This window comes from Sitophilus oryzae, unplaced genomic scaffold (assembly GCF_002938485.1).
Source record: "Sitophilus oryzae breed Bouriz unplaced genomic scaffold, Soryzae_2.0 scaffold_177_pilon_pilon, whole genome shotgun sequence".
Lineage (NCBI taxonomy): Eukaryota > Metazoa > Arthropoda > Insecta > Coleoptera > Curculionidae > Sitophilus > Sitophilus oryzae.
The window spans coordinates 1,859,357-1,880,734 of NW_022146479.1; the positions used below are offsets into that span (position 1 = coordinate 1,859,357).

General features: G+C 32.6%; 3 protein-coding genes across 32 annotated transcripts in view; 2 read left to right on the top strand and 1 right to left on the bottom strand.

Moving 5' to 3' along the window:
• Window positions 1-66: 66 nt before the first annotated feature.
• Window positions 67-12,572, bottom strand: LOC115882134 (polyadenylate-binding protein 4-like). 3 transcript variants are annotated; one of them, XM_030899985.1, is made up of 9 exons: window positions 12,423-12,571; window positions 12,265-12,360; window positions 8,568-9,209; window positions 5,297-5,521; window positions 5,023-5,226; window positions 3,416-3,644; window positions 2,483-2,602; window positions 2,196-2,326; window positions 67-355 (listed from the first exon to the last, which is right to left on the bottom strand). In XM_030899985.1, the coding sequence occupies exons 2-9, from the start codon at window positions 12,352-12,354 to the stop codon at window positions 287-289; spliced, it is 1,710 nt and encodes a 569-aa protein (XP_030755845.1). In that variant the 5' UTR covers window positions 12,355-12,360; window positions 12,423-12,571; the 3' UTR covers window positions 67-286. The 3 variants fall into 3 exon arrangements, 2 of the variants coding, with proteins under 2 accessions (XP_030755845.1, XP_030755844.1); XR_004050151.1 differs by having other exon boundaries at window positions 2,196-2,310; window positions 12,265-12,572; XM_030899984.1 differs by having other exon boundaries at window positions 12,265-12,571.
• Window positions 12,573-12,698: 126 nt separating this feature from the next.
• On the top strand, window positions 12,699-14,790 carry LOC115882427. The gene is made up of 5 exons (XM_030900488.1): window positions 12,699-13,002; window positions 13,272-13,332; window positions 13,392-13,517; window positions 13,681-13,812; window positions 14,673-14,790. Exons 2-5 carry the CDS (start codon window positions 13,298-13,300, stop codon window positions 14,788-14,790), a joined length of 411 nt encoding a protein of 136 aa, XP_030756348.1. The 5' UTR covers window positions 12,699-13,002; window positions 13,272-13,297.
• A 5,974-nt stretch (window positions 14,791-20,764) lies between these two features.
• The window catches only part of LOC115882536 (zinc finger protein 236-like), a 108,429-nt gene continuing 107,815 nt past the window's right edge, over window positions 20,765-21,378 (top strand). For all 28 annotated transcript variants that reach the window (XM_030900658.1, XM_030900663.1, XM_030900669.1 and 25 more), the window contains exon 1: window positions 20,765-20,964. In XM_030900658.1, coding sequence (XP_030756518.1) covers window positions 20,846-20,964 — 119 coding nt within the window. In that variant the 5' untranslated portion in view covers window positions 20,765-20,845. The remainder of the gene's footprint in view (window positions 20,965-21,378) is intronic.

Below are 21,378 nucleotides of genomic sequence, written 5' to 3' on the forward strand. Positions count from 1 at the left end.
AAATAAAACTCATCGCATCAAAAACACTAATTTATTTAAAAAAGTATAAAAATATTTCAGTGCATATAAATAATAAATAGAACATTTTATTAACTTGAAAAGTACAAAATAATTAATGCTTAAAACTTCAACCACACTAAAATTGTCTCATAAACTTCTACAAGTAAAAACGTTGTTGGGATGTTTCAAATTCAAACCGAAAAAAAAGGAGTACATACTGTTCAAGCAGCTAAAAACTCATTCTTGGGCAAAAACGCAGATATATAACTATTGACACGAAGTAAACTCAGTCTTGTATGACGACCCCCTTTTTGCTGGCTTTGTGAGCCTCAAGAACGGCTATAGCTTCTTCGACCTAAAAATTATAAATTGCTTAACACATAATACAATCATAGTACCGTATGATCGAATAAAAACGGCGTCAGCGATGGCTATGAAATGAAGATCGCGGTCATTTTATATGTAAAATTATATGGGAAATGTCATCGATCGTCATTTCCAAGCCAACTGGACGCCGTTTTTTTTTCGATTATACGGTATAACAAAACTAGTAGCGCCACTCTCAAATATTTTCCGCCTGCGGATAAACTTCGGCAGATTGTTGGCAGCAGTTAGGGTCCGTTGGCGAAAAATGAGTGCCACAGTCTATTGTTACTAGGTGTTGCAACACTTCGAAAAATTTTAGATGAAAACAGAAATAGATCAAAGGATTTGACGAGGATTAGCGCTTCTAGTTCATTTATACTAAGTTGGAAATAGGGATAATATGATACTAGCAAAGTATGGATATTTAGTTACTTGAGTACCTAGTATCAAAAATGTATCTAAAGAATGTCTCCGGATGGCGGATATTTTTTTATTATTAACATTTTAAGAAAAATGCATTCTTTACAAAAACTTTTGCTTGTTCTAAAATTAATGTTAATCCCTTTTATACTTTCTCAAATTCCCATACCGTTTTAGAGAAAAATAAAAAATATATGAAAATACAGTTGAATTTTTTCCTTAAAATCCAAACGTGTATATTATTTCGTTTTCATTTTTTGATAGATGATTATTATTAATTTTGATTAAAGCAAAAAGGGAAAACGTATATTCATATATTTTTTTATTTTGCTGTAAAACGGTATTTTTTAGAATAAACAAGAATTACTAGAAAACAAACACAGAAAACACAACGAACTTACAAAAAAAAACAAATTTTAGTAAAAAAAACTGAACATATATTTATATTACATATTATATATAATAATACCGGGTGTGTCTCAAAAGTGGTTCACCCCCTATAACTTTTTTATTTTTTCAGATAAAAAAACGAGATTTGGTATATTAGTATATGACATAAATTAGGATTGATTGACGTATTCAATTTTTTTCGGTCACTTCCTGTTTCACCGGAAATGGCTACAAGTTTTGATTTTTAAATAGCACCCTCGGAATTTTTTTACTTTATTCGATAGAAAATGACATTCTGAATAGAATTAAATATCATATGGCAACTTTTGACTTTGACATCCGCGCTTAATAAAAATTTGTATCTTAAATTTCAATCTAGAGTACCATGGCTATGTTAAAATTACTAATTTTTAATCAAGGAGCCTTGGAAAAATAGATTTGATGGTCTAATATTTTTAGTGTCTTGTCCAGACCGGTTAAAAGATGACCAAACGTATTTTAAATCATATCTCAATTTTTTCAAACGGAACGAGGGTGGCTCATAGCATAGTTGGAAAAATAATTTTTTACGAAAAATTTGATACCACACACTTGGCATTAACGAGTTCGAGAAATTGTCGTTATGAACCGCATGTTATAATTTCAAATAAACCATATGCGAAAATGTCAAATGTTGACATATGATATGTCATTCTTTTCAGAGTATTATTTTTTATCGAATAAAGTAAAAAAATACCGAGGGTGCCATTTAAATATCAAAAGTTGTAGTCATTTCCGGTGAAACAGGAAGTGACCGAAAACAATTACTTCAAAACAATTAATACGTCAGTCAATCCTAATTTATATGTCATATACTAACATACCAAATTTCGTTTTTTTAACTGAAAAAATAAAAAAGTTATAGGGGTGAGCAACACTTTTGAGACGCACCCGGTATATGAATATAAAAATAATATTTATTGACTCCTCCAACCTTGTTTTTTTATATAATGGGTGGCCTAAATATGTTCTATACTGACCTTTGCCCTCAACGACTCTTGATTTTTGATCATGTGCAACAGTTCCGAATTATCAATTTCCAACAGCATTCCTGTTATCTTGCCGGCTAGTTCAGGATGGAGTTTCTCCACAATTCTAAATAATTGTTCACCTAAAGTAAATATCAAAACAGTACGAATTTAACAACAACCCGACTATCCCCTGTTTAATGTGACATAAACGTTTAAAAAAATAATGAACATTTTTTTATCATAGAAAATAAAAATGCAATTATTTCAAATATCAATCTAAGAAAAAATGACTTTACCTAACAACTGTTTTTGTTCCTGTGGAGCCGCGTGGGGCAAGCGCCCATCTACTAGAGGAGTCTCCGGTCCATGTCTTGTTGTATATTTCGAGTTTGGTCTAGCGGTCGGTCCTGTGGCACCTAAAATAATAAGACAAGTGAGATTCTACTAAAGAGGTGCTCTAAAAATGGCCAGATATCCAAAATTTGCCGAGCTGCAGTGAAAAAAATAAAAACAATCAAACGTAGAATGTATGGGAGAAGGGTTAATCACCTATCTTACATATATATTGTGTCCCCCTTTCTTGACTTATTATAACTCATCATACAGTCTCAGGGCTTTGACAAAAGCCAGTATATGAGACGGTTTTACAGAAGTTAGTTCTCCATCTCCGATATCAGTCGTACCGACTAGGGTTCAGAACCAGGAAATCCCGGTACCGAAAGTACCGGGAATAACTAATTCAGTTGGGTCTCAAATTCAGTTGAGATTTTGGGTTAAGGTCTCAAATTCAGTTGAGTTGGTTTATGTTGTTTGATGTGAAATTTAAGTTACCTATACTTTTTTCTTTACTTGTGTTCATGAATTTTTTCATGACTGATTACTTAATAATTTGATGTTATTTTCAATTTTTTATCCATTTTACTTTGAAAAACCATCCCTTGCTTTCTGATTGATGAAATGCACCACCATTGAACAAAAATTAGTCAGTACCGAAAGTACCGGGAAATCCCGGTTCCTAAGAGGCGCGGTACCGAAATTCCTGGTTCCGAAAAACAGTTCTAGTTCCGGAAACCCTAGCTGGCACCCTGAGTAGAAGGACTTTATTTTCTTTGCTTAATTTGTCCAGCTTCTCTAGGCATTCTTTGCCCCACTTCGAATTGACGGTTACTGAGTTGATCTCTTTTAATGCTGCTTGACTATCGGATAATAAACCATCAAACGTAACTCACCTGTAATGGGTCTTGCGTGTGGTCTTACTGGCGCAGGTCTCGCTGCTGGAGCCCTAAATGGAGCCGTGCCTAGTAAAGGAAGGCCGAAAGCGGCTCCGTTCGGCCTAGGCAGCGCTTGAAGGGCCGGCCAACGGGGAGCCGCCCTTAGAGCTGGAGCGGGGCCAAAAATACGGGGGGCTTGGGCGACTGCAGGAAGAAGAAAGGGCGGCCCACCGGCAAACTGCAATCCCTATTAAATAAAGACAAGGATGGATATTAAATAATTTGGTATTTTATTACTGTTATTTATAAATAACAGTTTTGTTATAAAAAACAGCTGTTGCATATAAATACCAGTTATTCAAAAACAGTTGATATAAATAACAAATTCTTATGTATAAATAACAGTGCAGCGTCGTTGAGTTTTGTACTGCAGCGATATATATGTAGATTGGTAAATCACAAGCCATTACTGTTATTTTTTAAGTAATTAACTGTTATTTATAAATTTAAATATAATAATTATATTTAAATATTACAGTTGTTACTTCAAAAATGACAGAGTAATGGCTGGAGATATGCAACCTAAATCGCACGGCACGAAAGTCTCTCAAGCTGCACTTTTGTTTATAACTAGTTACTCTAGTTACTGTTGTTTTTTTGAAGTGTCAATCGTTATTTAGAAAATAACAGTTGTTATTTTAAGAAATTATAGTAATGACGCCACGACACAAAACTACTAAGCTGCACTATTATTGACAAAAACATTTATAATAATAATTATTATTATTGTTATTTATAAATAACAGTTCTTCCGAGGCACGAAATCCTACCATGCTCTACTGATATGTAATAACAGTTGTTACTTCAAGAAATAACAGTATAATTGCAGCTTATATGGTCACGACGCGAAACTCTACCAGCTGCATCAGTTATTTCAATCATATCAGATATTAAAATAACAGTCCGCCAACAGTTGCTGTAAATATCAATTAACTGTTATTTGAAATAACAGTTTTGTCCACTTTTAATTAAAAAAACTATTTTTTACAACCAGCTTTAAAATGTAATTTTTCAGACATGTTTTGCACCTACTTTTTGACACTTATGAGTGTGTTATAAGTGATTTATTATACAGGGTCTCCCAAAAATAAGTGCAAGTATTTTAACTGGTAGTATAGTTCAACTCCAAAAACACACCTATAAGGTTCTTTTCGCGAAAAAAAAATTAAAATTCGAAATTTTTTGAAAATTTTTTTTGGAAATTTTTAGTTTTTAGTTTTTAGTTGAAAACCATAATTTCTTGATAATATGGCAACATAGGTAATAGATTAAATTTACAAAAAAGAAAATCCAAAAAAGATCCAGTGGTTCTCAAAATTTTAGTAAAAAATCATTTTCTTTTGAAAATTTTCAAAGTAAAGTAACTCCGTTATTTTGGACTTATTTGAATAACGATAAAGAGAAAATATGTTTCTTTTATCGAGATCCACCACCCCTTAAAATACTTACACTTATTTCTGGGACACCCTGTATATAATGTAATTATTAGAAACAATTGAACTTTTGCAAAAAAATACTTTACCTACTTTCTTTCGCAAATTTTAAAATAGTTATTTTAACCTTACTTGATTTCTTGCTGCCTGGGCTCTAGCTACGTACTGACTGGTCAAGAAGGCTCGTCTAGCCTCTTTTCTTTGAGCCAAGGCCACATACAACGGCTTGCAGCCTACGATCTTCCCGTTCATTTCCTGTATGGCCTTGTTTGCTTCTTCCGGAGCAGAAAAACAGACAAAGCCGAATCCTCTTGATCGGCCGTTTTCAGTCATAACCTGGAAAAAGAACAAAATAGATGAATTTAAAAAAAATACAATATATAACATGTAAGCTGGGTTTATTTACCTTTGCAGAGCTGATGTTTCCAAAACAACCAAATTCCTGTCTCAGTTTCTCATCGTTGAAAGAATCGTCCAAGTTTTTCACATAAACGTTGACTCCCTGGAACTTGTTGAAACGTTCCATTCTTTGCTGTTCGTATTTTTTTCGAAGTTCGTTCAGTCGCTCAGCCTTTTTTTGAGCTCTGCCTACGTAGAGAGTTCTTCCTTCGTACTCACGACCGCTCATCTCCTTGAAATTAATATCAAATATTCGCTTAGTAATAATTTTCGAATATCCCTAGTATGTCGCTTTGAACTATGAAAGGGTAGAGATATTTCTACCCTCCCTAGGTTGAACAAAGTGTGCGGGCGGCTAACGGCAGTTTGACCAAGCAGTCCAAATAATTAATTTAAATAATAAAAGTTTATTATGTTACTTATTGAAGCAAATTTATTTTCGCAATAACTTTAGGGGTTACTAAATGTTAAATAGTCATTTATCAGGTTCAGTAGAGTAGATGAGGCTAGCCTGCGCTATTTCTGGACAATATTGTTAGTATTTAGAATTTCTGTTATAATTTGTTATTTTTTAGAATTGGAAATAAAAGTTATTATTATTAAAATTCCGATGATCAGTGAACAAAGCGATCTGATGATTGATTACAACAATTGCTTGGTGCATTTCAGTTGATTTTCAAAAATTCCGACCGCGGCGCTCGATACAGCAGAAATCAGAAGTTTTCGTAGTATTTTTGTATTTCACGCAGTTCCGATGTTGATCGCAAAGAAATAATATTAAAATCGTGGCTTTGCCATAATATTTATTGTTACGTTTTTCGTCGGTTCCGTGTGGATAGAAAGTCACAATTTATTTAAACACAATTTATTTAACACTAATTAACAAAAACAATAACGATTAAAAGACTTAAAGAACTATTTATAACTTATTTACAATTTATCTAATTATTTATCGAACAGAAATTTATTTTGAATTAGCGCGGCGATTGTAACTCTACGCGTCGATCGGTTATTTATCTCTGTCTTCCTTAGGCCCCGGCGTCTGCTTATATAGGAGAGAAACAGACAATCCAGATTTGTCTAGTCAATTCTTATTCATTCTTAGAACGTCGGCATCGCTGGGCGTATGAGTCATAGGCGAGTGGCCAGGCCTAAGGCTGAGTTCACACGGCACGGGTCCGCAACATTATGTATTTTAGTTTTTAACAGTGCGGTTATTGAAACTACAAAACTCTCAGGTACGAGGTTTGTGTGATGTAACGCTGTTCCGGGTAGTATAAATAAGGTATAAATTAAGTGAAAAAGAACACGAACTTGGCGTCGCGTCGTTAATAAAATTGCCGAAAAAAAATGTATTTTAACACGTAAAGGAGGGCGTAATTACGTGGTTGTTGGGTGCAATAAAATTCAATAACTCAAGTTTTCCGGATAATCAACTCTCCCGAAACAACATTTTATAGATTCACAACTTCTCACACCGATTTGATCGAAAGCAAAAATGGATTCAAGCAGTTCGACGAAACAAATCAGTATACAAAGTGCCCATTACATAATCAAAAAACTAAATAGGCATATACTATGAGAGGATAACCTATACTCGTAATTTGCAATTTTAATAGTATACATGTTTTAATCAACTAGTGCTTAAACTTTTTATGAACATCTAAAATTATAATTATGTATCTTTAAAAAATAGTTATAACCGAAATGGCCCCAGTTATGTCTCCGCTAGCAAAATCAGTGCGTAAAACTATACTAACTACCGTAATGGAACTCATCTAAAAAGTTTTATTATATAGCTTGAATAATAAACTATAGTTAGACCTTCTAAAGGTATTAAAATATTTACTTTTTTATTTTTTTTTAGAATTTTCACAAATTACACTTCCTAACTCTTTTAGAATAATTAAATAATAATTTTTTCGTATACTCGCTATTTAAACCCGTGTATTTGTATATACTAGTTGTTTACGATATTCTCCGATGATGGCAGCACCGGCGGCATATGCACGCAAAATATTTCACCGATTATCGTTTATGCGCATGCGGAACTGCGGGTTGTAAAGTGTCACGGTCCGGCTAGATGCAAGAATTAATCTAAAATCGTTTTTTCCTAAATATCGTAATCTTCATGTCTTTGTCTTTTCTTCTTTCAAAACGTAATGGTAAAAAAAGTGAAAACTGGCAACGCTGCAAGCAGTGATGGGGTGTTCTACAGGGTGATCTAAATTGTATTCCGGAAACTTTGGAAGTATATTCTGCAGATAAAAATAACTAAAAAAACTTCCTATAAATGTATGTTCTAAAATGCTTAGTTTCGAAGATACAGGGTGTAAAAGTTTCATTTTTATTTCGATTTTTTCCAAATAATTTATGAGGTAAGGTCAAAGTTTGGATGAAAATTGGTATCTGGGAGTTTCTTGGCATGAGAAATTTGATTTTGATGTCAATATGACTCCTACTTGTAGGGGGCGCCACCTATATATTTTTTTACTGGTTTGAAGAGTAATAACTTTTTGTCTCTACGTGTATAAAATTAATGAGTAAAAAATATACATTTACGACGTCTTTTACGTAAAAAAGGTCTCTTGGTAAAAATCAATCGCTACGAGTAATGGTTCTCGAGATATTTGGAATCGAAATTATCAATACCTGTCATCCGTGACATAAATTAACCATGTTCACTAAATAGTTAATATTGAAATCATAAATTTGAAATGATTTTATGCCAAAAGTTCAACAAAAACTGTTTTATCATCATTTTTTCTCAGAAAAATTTAAGATTAATTTAAAAAAATAAATATTTCCCAAATTTATTTTCAGTCAAATAACTATCTACTCAACGCGTGTTTATTTTTCGTCAATAATGACATACATATGTATTGACTATTCCCATACTAAATATCTTGAAAACGGTTGCTCGTAGTGATTTTTACCAAGAGACATTTGAAGGATGAAAAGTTATTACTCTTCAAAATAGTTAAAACACATGTAGGTGGCGCCCCTATAAAGAGGAGTCATATTGACCTCAAAATCAAATTTCTCATGTCAAAAAACTCCCAAACTCCAATTTTCATCCAAATATTGAGGGTACTTCAGAAATTATTTGGAAAAAATCGAAATAAAAATAAAACTTCTACACCCTATATCTCCGAAACTAAGCATTTTAGAACATACATTTATACGAAGTTTTTTACTTATTTTTATCTGCAGAATATGCTGCCAAAGTTTCCGGAATAGAGTTCGGACCACCCTGTATAGACGCTTGTAATTTTTACCTGAACAGCTCTTTCGGCAGCTCTCGGGTCTTCGTAAGCCACGAACCCAAACCCTTTGCTCGAACCTTCCAGATGTCTGGCCACCATGCAACTGGTCACCGTTCCAAACTTGGAAAAAATCTCGAAGAACTTCTCGTCGGACATGTGCGGTCCGAAGTTCTTCACGTAGATGTTCGTAAATTGTTTGGCCTTCTCTCCGATTTCCTTCTCACGCTCTATCCTCGGCACAAACTTGCCCACGTACACCTTCTTGTCGTTCAGCAGCATCCCGTTCACCTTATCTATGGCCCTGTTGGCGATCTCCTCGCTTTCAAAATGCACGAAGCCGTAACCCTTGGAGTAACCGTCTTCGTCCATGACAACTTTGCAGCTAAGGATGTTTCCGAAAGCGGAGAAAGTGTCGTACATGGCCTTGTTATCGATGTTCTTGTCCAGGTTCTTGATGAACACGTTGCCGATGCCCGATTTTCTCAAGGACGGATCCCGCTGGCACCACATGATTCTGATCGGTTTTCCCTTCAAAGGGTCGAAGTTCATTGTGTCCAGGGCCCTTTCGGCGTCGTGGGGGCTGTTGAAATTTACGTAGCCGTAGCCCAGAGACTGCTTCGTTCTAGAGTCGCGGCATATTCTCAGAGACAACACCTGAAAATATTCCAGTGTTACACTACGGATATACTATACAGAGATCTCGTGAATCAGACAGAAAGTATACAAACATGATTAAATTAGAGAAAATTTGCATCTTGCTGAACTCTACAGTATGTCCCCGGATTGTCTTTACAAAAGGAAAACCTTTTTTATTATTGATATTTTGGAAAAAACGCATTCTTCATAAACATTATGTTTGCTTATTCTAAAATGGTTAATCCCATTTATAAATTTACAAATTCTTATATATAATAAATGGAAAAATAAAAAAAACATGAAAATATATATTTGATACCAATTAAACTTTTAAAATTACCTACGTAATTGAGGGCGCGATTTTTAAATTCATTGTTGCCAACTATGGACATATTCAGCGTCGGGCTGACTAACTGGAATTTAAATTTCCCGCTGGGGATTCAGGTGGTAGCTCTGCTGTAATAAATGTCAAGTTGCCACATTTATTTATTTATTTTCTGACATTGTCATTCGTTTTGACACTTTAGTCACATTTAGTTTTGTATTACGATTTTTTGGTTTAAATAAATAGTGTTGTAATACTTTATGCTTAAAAATGTTTACTAGCAGACTTTGCAGTCAAACACTGTTCTTTTGAGAACCTCTTTTAGTGCGAAGTGTACAAGATAGCTTAATAGCCGTAAAATCTCATTGCAACTTTATTAGAATATTTGAACGGGAAAGCGGTAGTAATGGCCCTTTATGTCCCTTAAGTGCTGTTAAGAAGGTGAGTTTTGTTGATGTAAATAATAACTGTTTATATATTTATAATTAATTAATTTTTGTTTCCTAAAATATTTTGATTAAAAGAAAATATGTAAAAGTGGGCAACGCTGTTCCGGTCAAGCTTAATCACGTGACTAATAGTTTATTTGATATGAACTATAGTTAATTTTTTTCCTATTCAACTATATTTTAATAGAAGTCCTAAAAATGAAAACGCGTTTCTATGGTAATATAATTTCGTTTTCATCCTTTGATAGAATTTTTAGTAACGTCATATTTTTTGCTATTTGAAATTGTTAAAGCGCAAAATTGATTTAGTTCAGTGCTACGGAAAGGGTCATATAATATAGTTATCGGTAAATGTGTTACTTTAACAACATCAAAAATATAACAGCTTTTTTCGGGTTCTTGTTATTACCAATTCTGAACCGTCCTAGAACTCTGCAGCGCATGCGCAAATGAAGTAATGTCTTCATATTTCCTTCTGCGCATACGCATCACAGTTCTAGGACGGTTCAGAATCGGTAATAACAAGAACCCGAACAAAGCTATAGTTAATCAAAATATAAAAACCATCTATCAAAGAATGAAAGCGAAATTTTATAACCATAGAAACGCTTTTTGATTTTTAGGAAGGGCTTGTGGAACAGGGCATTTCGTAAACAATTTTATTTTGTCACTGCGCTTTCCAGACGCGCATAGCGTTTAGGCGGTCAAAAAAGGAAGTTTTCAACTTTGCAAGTTAAACATTTGACAGGATTAATTAGATTGTCGGTAGTTTTTTCCATTTCTTGGCTCTAGAAGGAGATAACTAAAATCTGTTGATAATCGGAATAATAAATTGTTTTTGACTGAATGTGCCTGTTCTTTTAGCTTGTCAAAAGAGAACATTATTGTCATTATTGATTATTTCAGATTCCACGATAATTCGGCATTTTTGTTTTGTGGTTGAGATCCAGACAAAACGTTTCGTTTAAAGGTAAGTTTTATCTCGATAATTATTTTAACATACCTAATAGTAATAGTGAGTGCACATAATAATCACCTGTTCACTCCCAACCAAGTTAGATAAAAAAAGATATTGAAGATTCCAGCCTTGAGTTGGAGTATGGCAAGGAGTATGCAGTTAAATAAATTATTATGTTCCTAAACAGTATTTTATTTATAGGTTTTAATAAGTCTAATAATAAATTTTCGTTGCCAACAAAATAATCTACAAAAACTACGAAGATTTCTTATTATAAACTTAAAAGATGATTTGGTTCAAATATTATACAAATTTTAAATTTTTGGCGCCAGTATATAGGTATGAATGCAATCTACTATATCGATAATGAGCTCATAGTTCGGGTTAGACGCCAAAAGCCGCGCCACTAACACAGTCTTCAAAAATTAACGTTGATCGGCTTCTCTCACTTTAGTTATTAGTGTTCTCTCTGTTAGGAGCTTCAAAATTCATTCATATTTTCAGTTTTTTTTTAATTTTCTCCAGAACGGTATGGAAATTTGGAAAAGTTTAAACGGGGTTAACCATTTTAGAACAAGCAAACATTTTAATGAAGAAAGCATTTTTCTCACAATGCCAATAATAAAAAAGGTTTCCCTCCAGTAAAGACAATCCAGGGACATACTGTATATGACATCAAAAAAATGTTGATTTGTGTGTTTCTTTTTGACACGCACACACACATAATTATAGTGATCCATATACCCATCTCCCTACAACGCATTGCCTTTTATGAGTATATTCTAAAGACGTATTTTTAAAAAATATGTATTAAAAAAAATGAAATTAAAAATTCAGGCTCTGATCCAGGTACGCATTTTAAAAAAATAAAGTTGATCATGGTATCTCGGAAAACAAAACGTCGTCAGATCAAAAATTTAATAATACCAACTTGTGGAAGACGCAAAAGTATAGTAATGGAAATGTAAAATTGTTAATAAAAAGAAAACTAAGACGAAGTGAAAATACGCGGATTTTTCCAATAAATATTTTCAGTAGTGCGAATTCGGATTTTTTTAGATAGCGAAATATGACGTTCTAGATATAGAGTTCAATAAGGGACAACTTTTTTCTAATTTAATCATCTTTGTATGTGTTCTGGTATAGATGTATATTTATGTAGTGTGTTTTGTTAATATGAGAGACACCGTATGATGATATCACCCTGAAAAAGATTATGAAAACATTTTAAATAATTTTTTTTCAACAAAAATTCAGAATAAATTTACTCATTGATAAATAATTTTTTCGATAAAAATATACCAACTTTACGTATGATACACTGCATGATCTTTTACTTACTTGTCCAGCTGTGGAAAACTTTTCGTAGAGCATGGCTTCGGTCACATCAGGATGTAAATCTCCCACATAAAGCGATCCCATGGGAAACATAACGCCCTGCGATGGAATGTTGTTCATTTCTACTTTTTCAACTTATTTTAAATAATTGTTCCACTTACACTAGCACTACACACTCACACAAACTTTTTTTTGTTATTTTTCAAAATATTTTCTTGTAATACAAAAAATTGTTTACGTTTTCCCGGCAACGAGGTGGCGAAAACGACGAAAACTTGATTTTTCATGGTGAAATTTTTTGAAATTTCGAATTTTATCGCATTTCAATTTGATTGGCTAAATATAAATCGTTAGGTTTTCGACCATAGATAAGAAAAGGACAAACGTCAAAAAAATTGTATAGGCAACTAAAAATACACTATCTGACACATCTGACAGTAGCGAAAGGGCGAAAAACGTATTTGGCGAAAAGATAAATAGATAAATCACAGAGATAAATGGATAAATCATATGTGTTTTGTGGATAAATCCCAAGATAAAAGATAAATCCTAATCACATCCTAATAATGTACTTCATGTATCTATTCTCTGGATAAATATGGGATAAATCTAAAAAGCTGTCCTAAAAAGGTTATTAGTGTTTGATAGTGTGGTCAATCTTTTATTAATAATTATTCTATTAATCCTTGTAATTATTACTGTGTTATTTGATTATTGTGTGACTTGATGGGCTTGTATATGGTAAACTAATATATTTTTTTTATTATACATAAATGATATCTTGAACTACTAAATAGAGTTATTACCTTCCTTATGTGTTATAAAGCTGGTTAGGTTTTATCGGGTTGCTCCATACTTGTTTGCAGCTCTGATTTTGGTTAGACAATTCAATTCCTTATAATAAATAGATGTATTACACATACTGCGTGATAAAGTACATCCAGTATGTGTAACGCACACAGCTGAGATTTATAACTGAAATTCAACTGGTATATTTTTTTTCTTTATAGATTACTCCTATTTATTATTAGTAAATATGGACGATATAGATGAAGCCATGGACTTAAAACCGTTAGTATTAATAGCAATTTTAGTATGATTTAAGCATTTGATTGAAATATTCTTTTCAGAGGAGGCGATGATATGGATCTATATCCTATAGACAAAACAGATTTGATAGATATCAGTTCATTAAAAGCGGAACAAAATTTAGATATTGTAGATTCAACTATAGATAATTTTTCTGCAGAGTCAAGGTATTATATATCTATTTTCTCAATATGTTTTTTTAAATACACATTACAGATGTGTAAATACATATATTTATATGCTTTTGCTTATTTTTATCTGCAAAATATGCTACCAAAGTTTTCCCAAATACAATTTGGAATATATATTAAAATTTAATATGTTTTACAGCTCAACAGATACTGTTAATACTGAATCAGTAAGTTTGAATAATGTTAAACAAGAAAATAGTACTTCAGAAGAATTACATAAAAAAATATCTACAAATGTATCATCATACTTATCAGATATTAATCTAAAACTGTAAGTATATTTTTTCTGAATTCTTGTGCTTAAATTATTATACTGGGTGAGTCTCAAAAATGGCTCACCCTTATAACTTTTTTTTATTTTTTCAGATAAAAAAACGAGATTTGGTTATTTGGTATATGACATAAATTAGGATTGATTGACGTATTCAATTGTTTTTGGCCACTTCCTGTTTCACCAGAAATGACTACAACTTTTGATTTTTAAATGGCACCCCCGATATTTCATTACTTTATTCAATAGAAAATGACACTTCTGAATAGAATGACATATCATATGTCAACTTTTGACATTTTCGCTTAAAACAAAATTGTATTTTAAATTTCAATCTAGAGTGCCATGGCTGTGTTAAAAACACTAATTTTTAATCAAAGGGCCTTGGAAAAATAGATTTGATTGTCTAATATTTTTAGTGTCTGGTCCTGGCCAGTTAAAAGATGCCCAAATCGTATTTTTAATCATATCTCAATTTTTGCAAATGAAATGAAGGTGACTCATAGCATATTTGGAAAAGCATTTTTCTTATATAAGATCTAAGAATAAACCATATTCGAAAATGTCAAAAGTTGACATATATGTAATTCTATTCAGAGTGTCATTTTCTAATGAATAAAGTAACAAAATACTGAGGGTGCCATTAAAAAATCAAGAGTTGAAGTCATTTCCGGTGAAATAGGCAGTGACCAAAAACAATTGAATTAAAACAGTCAATCCTAATTTGATATACTAACCTACCAAATCACCTTTTTTTATCTGAAAAAATAAAAAAGTTACAGGGTTGAGCCCCTTGTGAGACGCACACGGTATTTAATGAAAATCTTTTATAATTGTCAATTTATGTTCATACATTGCAGTAAATCTAATGCAAAAAAAGCATCTAACAAAAAATCAATAAGTATAGTAGACATCACAGAAGAAAACGATAATAGTGATGAAAGTTTAAATCCGATAGAACAGATTGTAAAGTTGTAAGTATATTTATTTATATTTTTTTGCCATTTTTATGTCAGAAATAATGTTATGTGATAAAAGTGTATATTATTATAGACATTTTATCATATTATTATTATAGACATTTATCGTATCTTCTTCTTTATTCTATACTTCAGAAATCCATTTTCTATCACTGTGGCGCAGTGGCGGCTCGTGATCCGTGGGACTGGGTAGGCGACAACTGTACATAACGAAGATTTCTACCCAAGGTATACAAACCAGATACAAACAGAAAAATGCTACCTTGCCAGCTTGCCACTTTTTATTATCATTTTTAAACTTATTTATTTATAAACGAAAATCGTATATAGTTCATACCAAATAAACTTTTATTTCTGCGGCACAAGAAGCCACAAATCATCCGTGTTGCGCGCGCCTTCTGTTTTGACGTTTCTACCTAACCTATTATTTATTTTCGATTTCGGTGTTTATTTTATAATTTGTGTTTGAATTTGAAATTAACTGACTATTACCTTAAATTAACGTCTATCTGAAAAAATTATAACTAATGAATTAACACCCTCCAAATAACCACGCTAATCAACCCGCCCAGGGGCGGATACAGGAATTTATTTTAGGGGGGGCATTAAAAGTAATGTAGAATATGCTATTTAGGGAGCCATTTTGGACCCAAAAGCCTAATTTTTAACCCAATATATAAATTTTAGGGAGAGCCCGGGCCTCATGGCCCCCCCCCCTCTGTATCCGCCACTGAACCCTCCAAATAACTAAAAACAATAAACAATACCCTAACCTCAAAATATCTCGACCAATAGACCATTCCAGAACACGTGACTTTGACAAATCCGCCATTTTCGCTGGGAGGCATACAAACCGTATATAAACCATTAACTTGCATTCAGTTATTTGTGTTTTTAGTCTTTTATAGCGTTTTAGACATATTTTTTTAATTCTTAATTTTCTTTAATCCTCAATTTTAATTATCCTAGAATCAGTAAGTCAACCAATTAAGGGGTATTTTTATGAGGCCGAATTACAGAAGACAAAGTCTCCTGGTATTGATCTAGTTGAAATAATGCTAGGTCACCACCAGAAAAATAATAATAAACAATTTTATGTGAAGTGGTTAGGCTTTTCTTCCATGTTTAACTCATGGATTGATGTTTCAGATATTATTTCGTCCTGTTGCTGCCAAAGGTCACTAACTAACATTTTTCCGAACAACCAAATTCAATCACTAACTATGTTTTGAAGCGGAGAATCGATTGCAAAAGTCATTAACTACGATTTCTGGCTATTTATGTTTTATTTTAATACCGAATAGTTACTAACTATAACATCTTTATGCAATGCAATTCATCTTTAGACGCATTTTTCTCTGAAGTAATAAAAAGTAAGTTAGTGACTTTTGGCAGCAATGGGACGATTTAAAATTTATAATATTTAAACTTTATAAACCAAGGTTTATACTATTAAAAATAAACACATATTTGTTTTAAATCATATTATATTTAAATAAATCTACATTTATTAGTAGTTAATAATAATAATAATCTTTACTTCAAGGAATGTAACATACAAATGTTAAAATACAAAATAGTATATACAGAAAATGAAATGATGTTATACAATATTTATTGACTTGTCTACAGGAAATCTGAGAGATATGGCTCTATATCAAATTAACAAATTTTTCAGTTGTGCAACTACTCTTTACTTCTGTCTCCAAACTACTTTTTACTTCTATTAATTTGACTTGAGTGGCAACCTATTAAACAACTTTACACTCATGTACCAAGGACCTTTCTCATAGAGGCTCAGCTGATATCTTAGGATTTCAAAATCCACAGTTCTTGTATTATAGGCATACTCAGCCGAGACTTCACGAAAAATATTCTTGGTATATATTTGATCTGAACACAGCCCTGTTATCGTTCTTATTCAGCTGATCTTCCAGAAGTGCAATCCTTGTCGTGTAGTGATGGGTTGTTATTTAACTATCTGTTATTTTATAACAATTATTTAGAAATAACATAACGCAACCGTTACTGCTTCTAAAAAATAACAGATATAAAATAACGACACGTAGAGACTCGTGAAACGAAAACGAATTCGGCGCTCTGCACCGCCCCGGAAATTCTATGCTGCTCGAAGCAATTCCAAAAAACAACTAGTATAGATGGAAAACCCGTTATTTCGTCAACCATCGATACAGGCGGCGAGACAACGGACAACGGAGTGGGGGAATGCGCTGCAGCGGCGAACGTAGCTGCTTCGGTCGATCCTGTCGACGGTCGTATTGCGCTTATAACAGCTTAAAATAATAGGATATAAAAGAAGCAGGTTTTTTGGAAACAGTTGTGGGGCATAACGCCTGGCGGTGGAGATAACAGGAGTGGGAAAGGAAGGCTGCTGCATCGGTCGATTGTCGATGGAAGTTCGAAACAGGTTGGAGAATAACGAATCAGTTGTTTTAGATATATTGTTTTTCAACCTGTTAGCATAACGGGCGGAGGCTGAGATATTATGGCGCTGTATGTTTCAGTACGTTATTAAGTTTCAATATTTAGGTATTTATTTATTCTTGAAAAATTTCAGAATAATATTTTAAGATTTTTTAAAATGTATACAGGGTGTTTTGAAAAATCTGGTCATTGATTAATCACGGTCCTGCTTAAAGCCCTTTGACGTAAAAAAGCTGATTTTTGGAAAACGGATTGACTTTAGGGTGTAGAGGTTCGATAAGAAGGGATTTTTCGAAACTCGAATTCAAAGGGGGTGAAACCACCCTCAAATATTAGAATATTTTTATTAAAAACCGGAGAGTTTTTGAAAACTCTTAAACACGTATATTTTATTTCGTTGTTTTATATATTTTAAGATTTTTAAAAATATACAGGGTGTTTCATAAAAATGTGACCATTGAGTAAATCACGATTCTGCTTAAACTGCTTGACGTTTAAAGCTTTTTTTTGGCAAACGGATTGATCTGTGGGGATGAGGTTGATAGGGTTTTCGACATCTTAAATTCCAGAGAGGGTGAAAACGCCCTCAAATATTACAATATTTGTTATTTAAAAAACGGTTAGTCTTTCAGGAAAACGCTTATTTATTTATTATATATTAATATAATAAATAATAATAGTAAAAAAACATAATTTATAAAGTTTTCTGGACATATTTTAGTTTTTTTAATCTCACTTTAATACAGGGGCCTTTCAAAAGTTGAGTAAGCTTTTAACCACGATTCTGCTTCGAACATTTGCTCGATGCGTTTAAAGCTTATTCTGTTGGTCAAATGTGCATGAAAATTTTATCCAGTTTTGTATGTCAATAGAAATTCTTGCTTTGCTTTATCATCACCATTACAAATTATTAATTCGACGCGAACGAAGTCGCGGGTACACGCTAAGTTAAGTGTAAAATTAATTCGAACTCTAGTGTGTAGTTGGTTTACTTATAGAAGAATATACTACACATTTTTCTTATATTGCTATTTTTTGACCACAAATGGTAAAATTATAACTAAGAGCTTCTAGCCCGTCGAGTGAGATGCATGCCCTGTACACTGCTACGCAATTCAGGATCTACGCCGATCGAGGGGCAAGGCGTAGGTAGATCGGAATGTATACGTATAGACGAGAGTGGCGGAATTTTTGGCTTTTTTATATCGCAATTTGTCATTATCACGCATTAAACACTTAATAACACAACAAAAATGAGGCATTTTTCACTGTTTTAAGTTCGTTTAAACCTTGGATTATTGTGTTTACATATAGACAACGTGAAAATTAATTGGTTTGTGTGCCTCCCAGCAAATTTTGCGAACTGTCAGTGACGTCATTCTGGAATGGTCTATAGGAAATGGAATGCATACACTGATGATTTGTGGCTTCTTGTGCCGTAGACATAAATGACCGGCACAGCGTTGCCCACTTTTGTATATTTTCTTTTAATCAAAATATTTTAGGAAACAAAAAAATTAATTAATTATAAATATACAGGGTGTTTCAAAAAACATGTGCCATCTCTCGTGGCGAGATTTATTACGTAAAAATAAGATTTATTTCTCATATCAACATAGGTCCGATTCTGCTTCATTTCGTTGCTACGGGGTATTAAAGTCTTAATATTTTTTCGATTTATTACAAGTACTTTTAGCGTTTGGAATGAAATTTTGAGGGTAAAAGTTACTATAAATGCGACATATTTTAAAGCTAAAAAAGTGTCGACATATTCATCAGGGACGTGCATATGGGCTATCACTGGAATATTTTTCTAAAAAAAACATATACGCCACTGACTTTTTTCTCTTGTTAGCGAAATAGAGTAAGCAGTTTAATACCGAAAGTTATCTCTTGATATTTTGTCGATTTCGGCCTCCTTGACGAGATAAACGCAATTTTATTAATCTGCCTTGATCCAGGTTAATAGCAACTTTTAAAAAAAATTAATATCATTAACTTGCGAAAGTTTTAAATAAAGTACTCGTTGATTCCTCATTAAAAAAAAAGAAAAAAAGTTTCTATAAACATGGGTATGGAAATGCATACTTTTAGAGTTACAGGATGCTAAAGCTTTTTAAAACTAGACTTTTTGTAATTACCTTAAATACCATTATTTTTTATTTGAAATTTCTGTAGATTAGACTAATACTAGGAATAACGAATGGTAATAATATTTAATAATAAATTAGGTAAAATATGTAATTTATTAATTTTATTTTTATTTTAATTTTATTAATTGTGACCTTTGAATAAGAAGACTAAGGAAGGAGCATATCAAAAATCTTAGGTACACCGCGATGGGCCTCAAATATGGCCGATTTAAATTCCGGTTTATCAGTGTCGTTCTAATTTTATTTAAAAAATGTAAAACTATGATGTAGGGTAGACGTGGGTAGACTCAATAATTTGTTGTTTTATTTTACGGTGTGAATAAATGTTGGTAGTTATTAAAATTGTTATAAAAATATATAATTCTAATAAAAATAGATAAGTTATAATAAGTATTTATTACCACAAACATCCGTTACGCTACTGAAGCAGATAAGTCAAATTAACGTATCTAGATTCTTTGACATCTAATCTTTGACAAGTAATAAATAAAAGCTAAAATGCAAGAAAAATATATAATTTAGTTAATTTAAGTGAATTTCATAAATGATCTTTTTACTACACGTATGTATATTATGACTATATAATACTTACTAGCGAAAAGTTGTTCCATTATTTCACTCAATTTTTGCCGAGATCTACCGCACGCTACACAACCAACTATTTTAGAGTCTTTTTCGATAAATCGCGATAGTGTCACTGTTAATTTAAGTGCTGCCACAATTTCCATCTAGATTTACTACCTTTGTACAACTATCGGTAGTAGAATAAATAATAAATAACATAAAATAAGCTCCGTAAAGACTGACAAATCCACAAAATTTCAAATCAAATTCAAATGTGTCAAATGAATCGTCAAACAGAACTGTCAAGGATCCCCACCCTAGAGTGCTTTTATGGCGCTTTTTCCGCCCACCATGCATGAATACATGGATAGCATTATGCTCCTTCCTTAGTCTTCTTATTCAAAGATTGTGACTAATAAAATTGCGTTTATCTCATCAAGGAGGCCGAATTCGACAAAATACCAAGAGATAACTTTAGGCATTAAACTGCCTACACAATTTTGATATCGAAAGAAGTCAGTGGCTCACTTGTTTTTTTTTTAAATAAATCTAAAGATTATTAAGACGGGACCTATGTTGATATGCAAAAAAAATCTTATTTTTACGTGAGGAATCTCCCCACGATATATGGCACATGTTTTTTGAAACATCATGTATATGTTGAGTCAAAACAAATTTGTGTACATATATGGTTAGTCTTTTATATGTTTCTATTATACTTAACGTGATTTGCGTTATGTGTTTGTTGGCGGTTGGCGTTAAGGATTCTTTAACATAAATTTTCAGTTTTTAATTTATTTATCTAGCGAAGGGGACAAGTACAATCCACGAATATTTAAATGTACCAAATGTGACGCCAAGAAGCCAACTAAAAATCTTTTACTAAGACACATGGAAGCACACAAACCACATAAAGAGAGAATCCTCTACTTCTGTACACCATGCAAGCGCGGCTTCACTACTCTTGCTTCTTTGAAGTACCACTATAATATAAAACATAGAGAAGACTAGTAAGTTTGTTTGTTGACAAGTAGTTAAGCAGATGTCATTATACTATAGTAGAGATGGTAGAGATGGGTTGTTATTTAACTATCTGTTATTTTACAACAGTTATTTGGAAATAACATAACGCAACCGTTGCTACTTCTAAAAAATAACAGATATAAAATAACGACACGTAGAGATCGACCGCTCGTGAAACGAAGTCGGCGCACAGTGTAACGAAATCGGGAAATGCGGGACATTAGCCCAAAAAACAAAAAAATAAATTCATCAAGTTTTTTATATAGATGGATAAAGGACATCCCAGAGCCCCACCATGTGAGATATTTCTTGAGTTGACCTCTTAGTCGGGGAGTTATGGCGGGTTAAAGTTATGGTTTCCTTAATTTACCAAATCTGTACAAAAATTTTATACAATGAAA

What these genes read in the sequence shown, in the direction of transcription:
- LOC115882134 (XM_030899984.1), bottom strand. Translation starts at nt 12,381, where the DNA reads ATGAACAACATTCCATCGCAGGGCGTTATGTTTCCCATGGGATCGCTT. An exon ending in ACACGCAAGACCCATTACAG is followed by an intron (nt 2,603 to 3,415) that starts GTGAGTTACGTT and finishes TTATTATTTTAG; the next exon opens with GTGCCACAGGACCGACCGCT. An exon ending in GGAACAAAAACAGTTGTTAG is followed by an intron (nt 2,327 to 2,482) that starts GTAAAGTCATTT and finishes TATTTACTTTAG; the next exon opens with GTGAACAATTATTTAGAATT.
- LOC115882427 (XM_030900488.1), top strand. Translation starts at nt 13,298, where the DNA reads ATGGACGATATAGATGAAGCCATGGACTTAAAACC. An exon ending in AATTTTTCTGCAGAGTCAAG is followed by an intron (nt 13,518 to 13,680) that starts GTATTATATATC and finishes TATGTTTTACAG; the next exon opens with CTCAACAGATACTGTTAATA. An exon ending in TCAGATATTAATCTAAAACT is followed by an intron (nt 13,813 to 14,672) that starts GTAAGTATATTT and finishes CATACATTGCAG; the next exon opens with TAAATCTAATGCAAAAAAAG.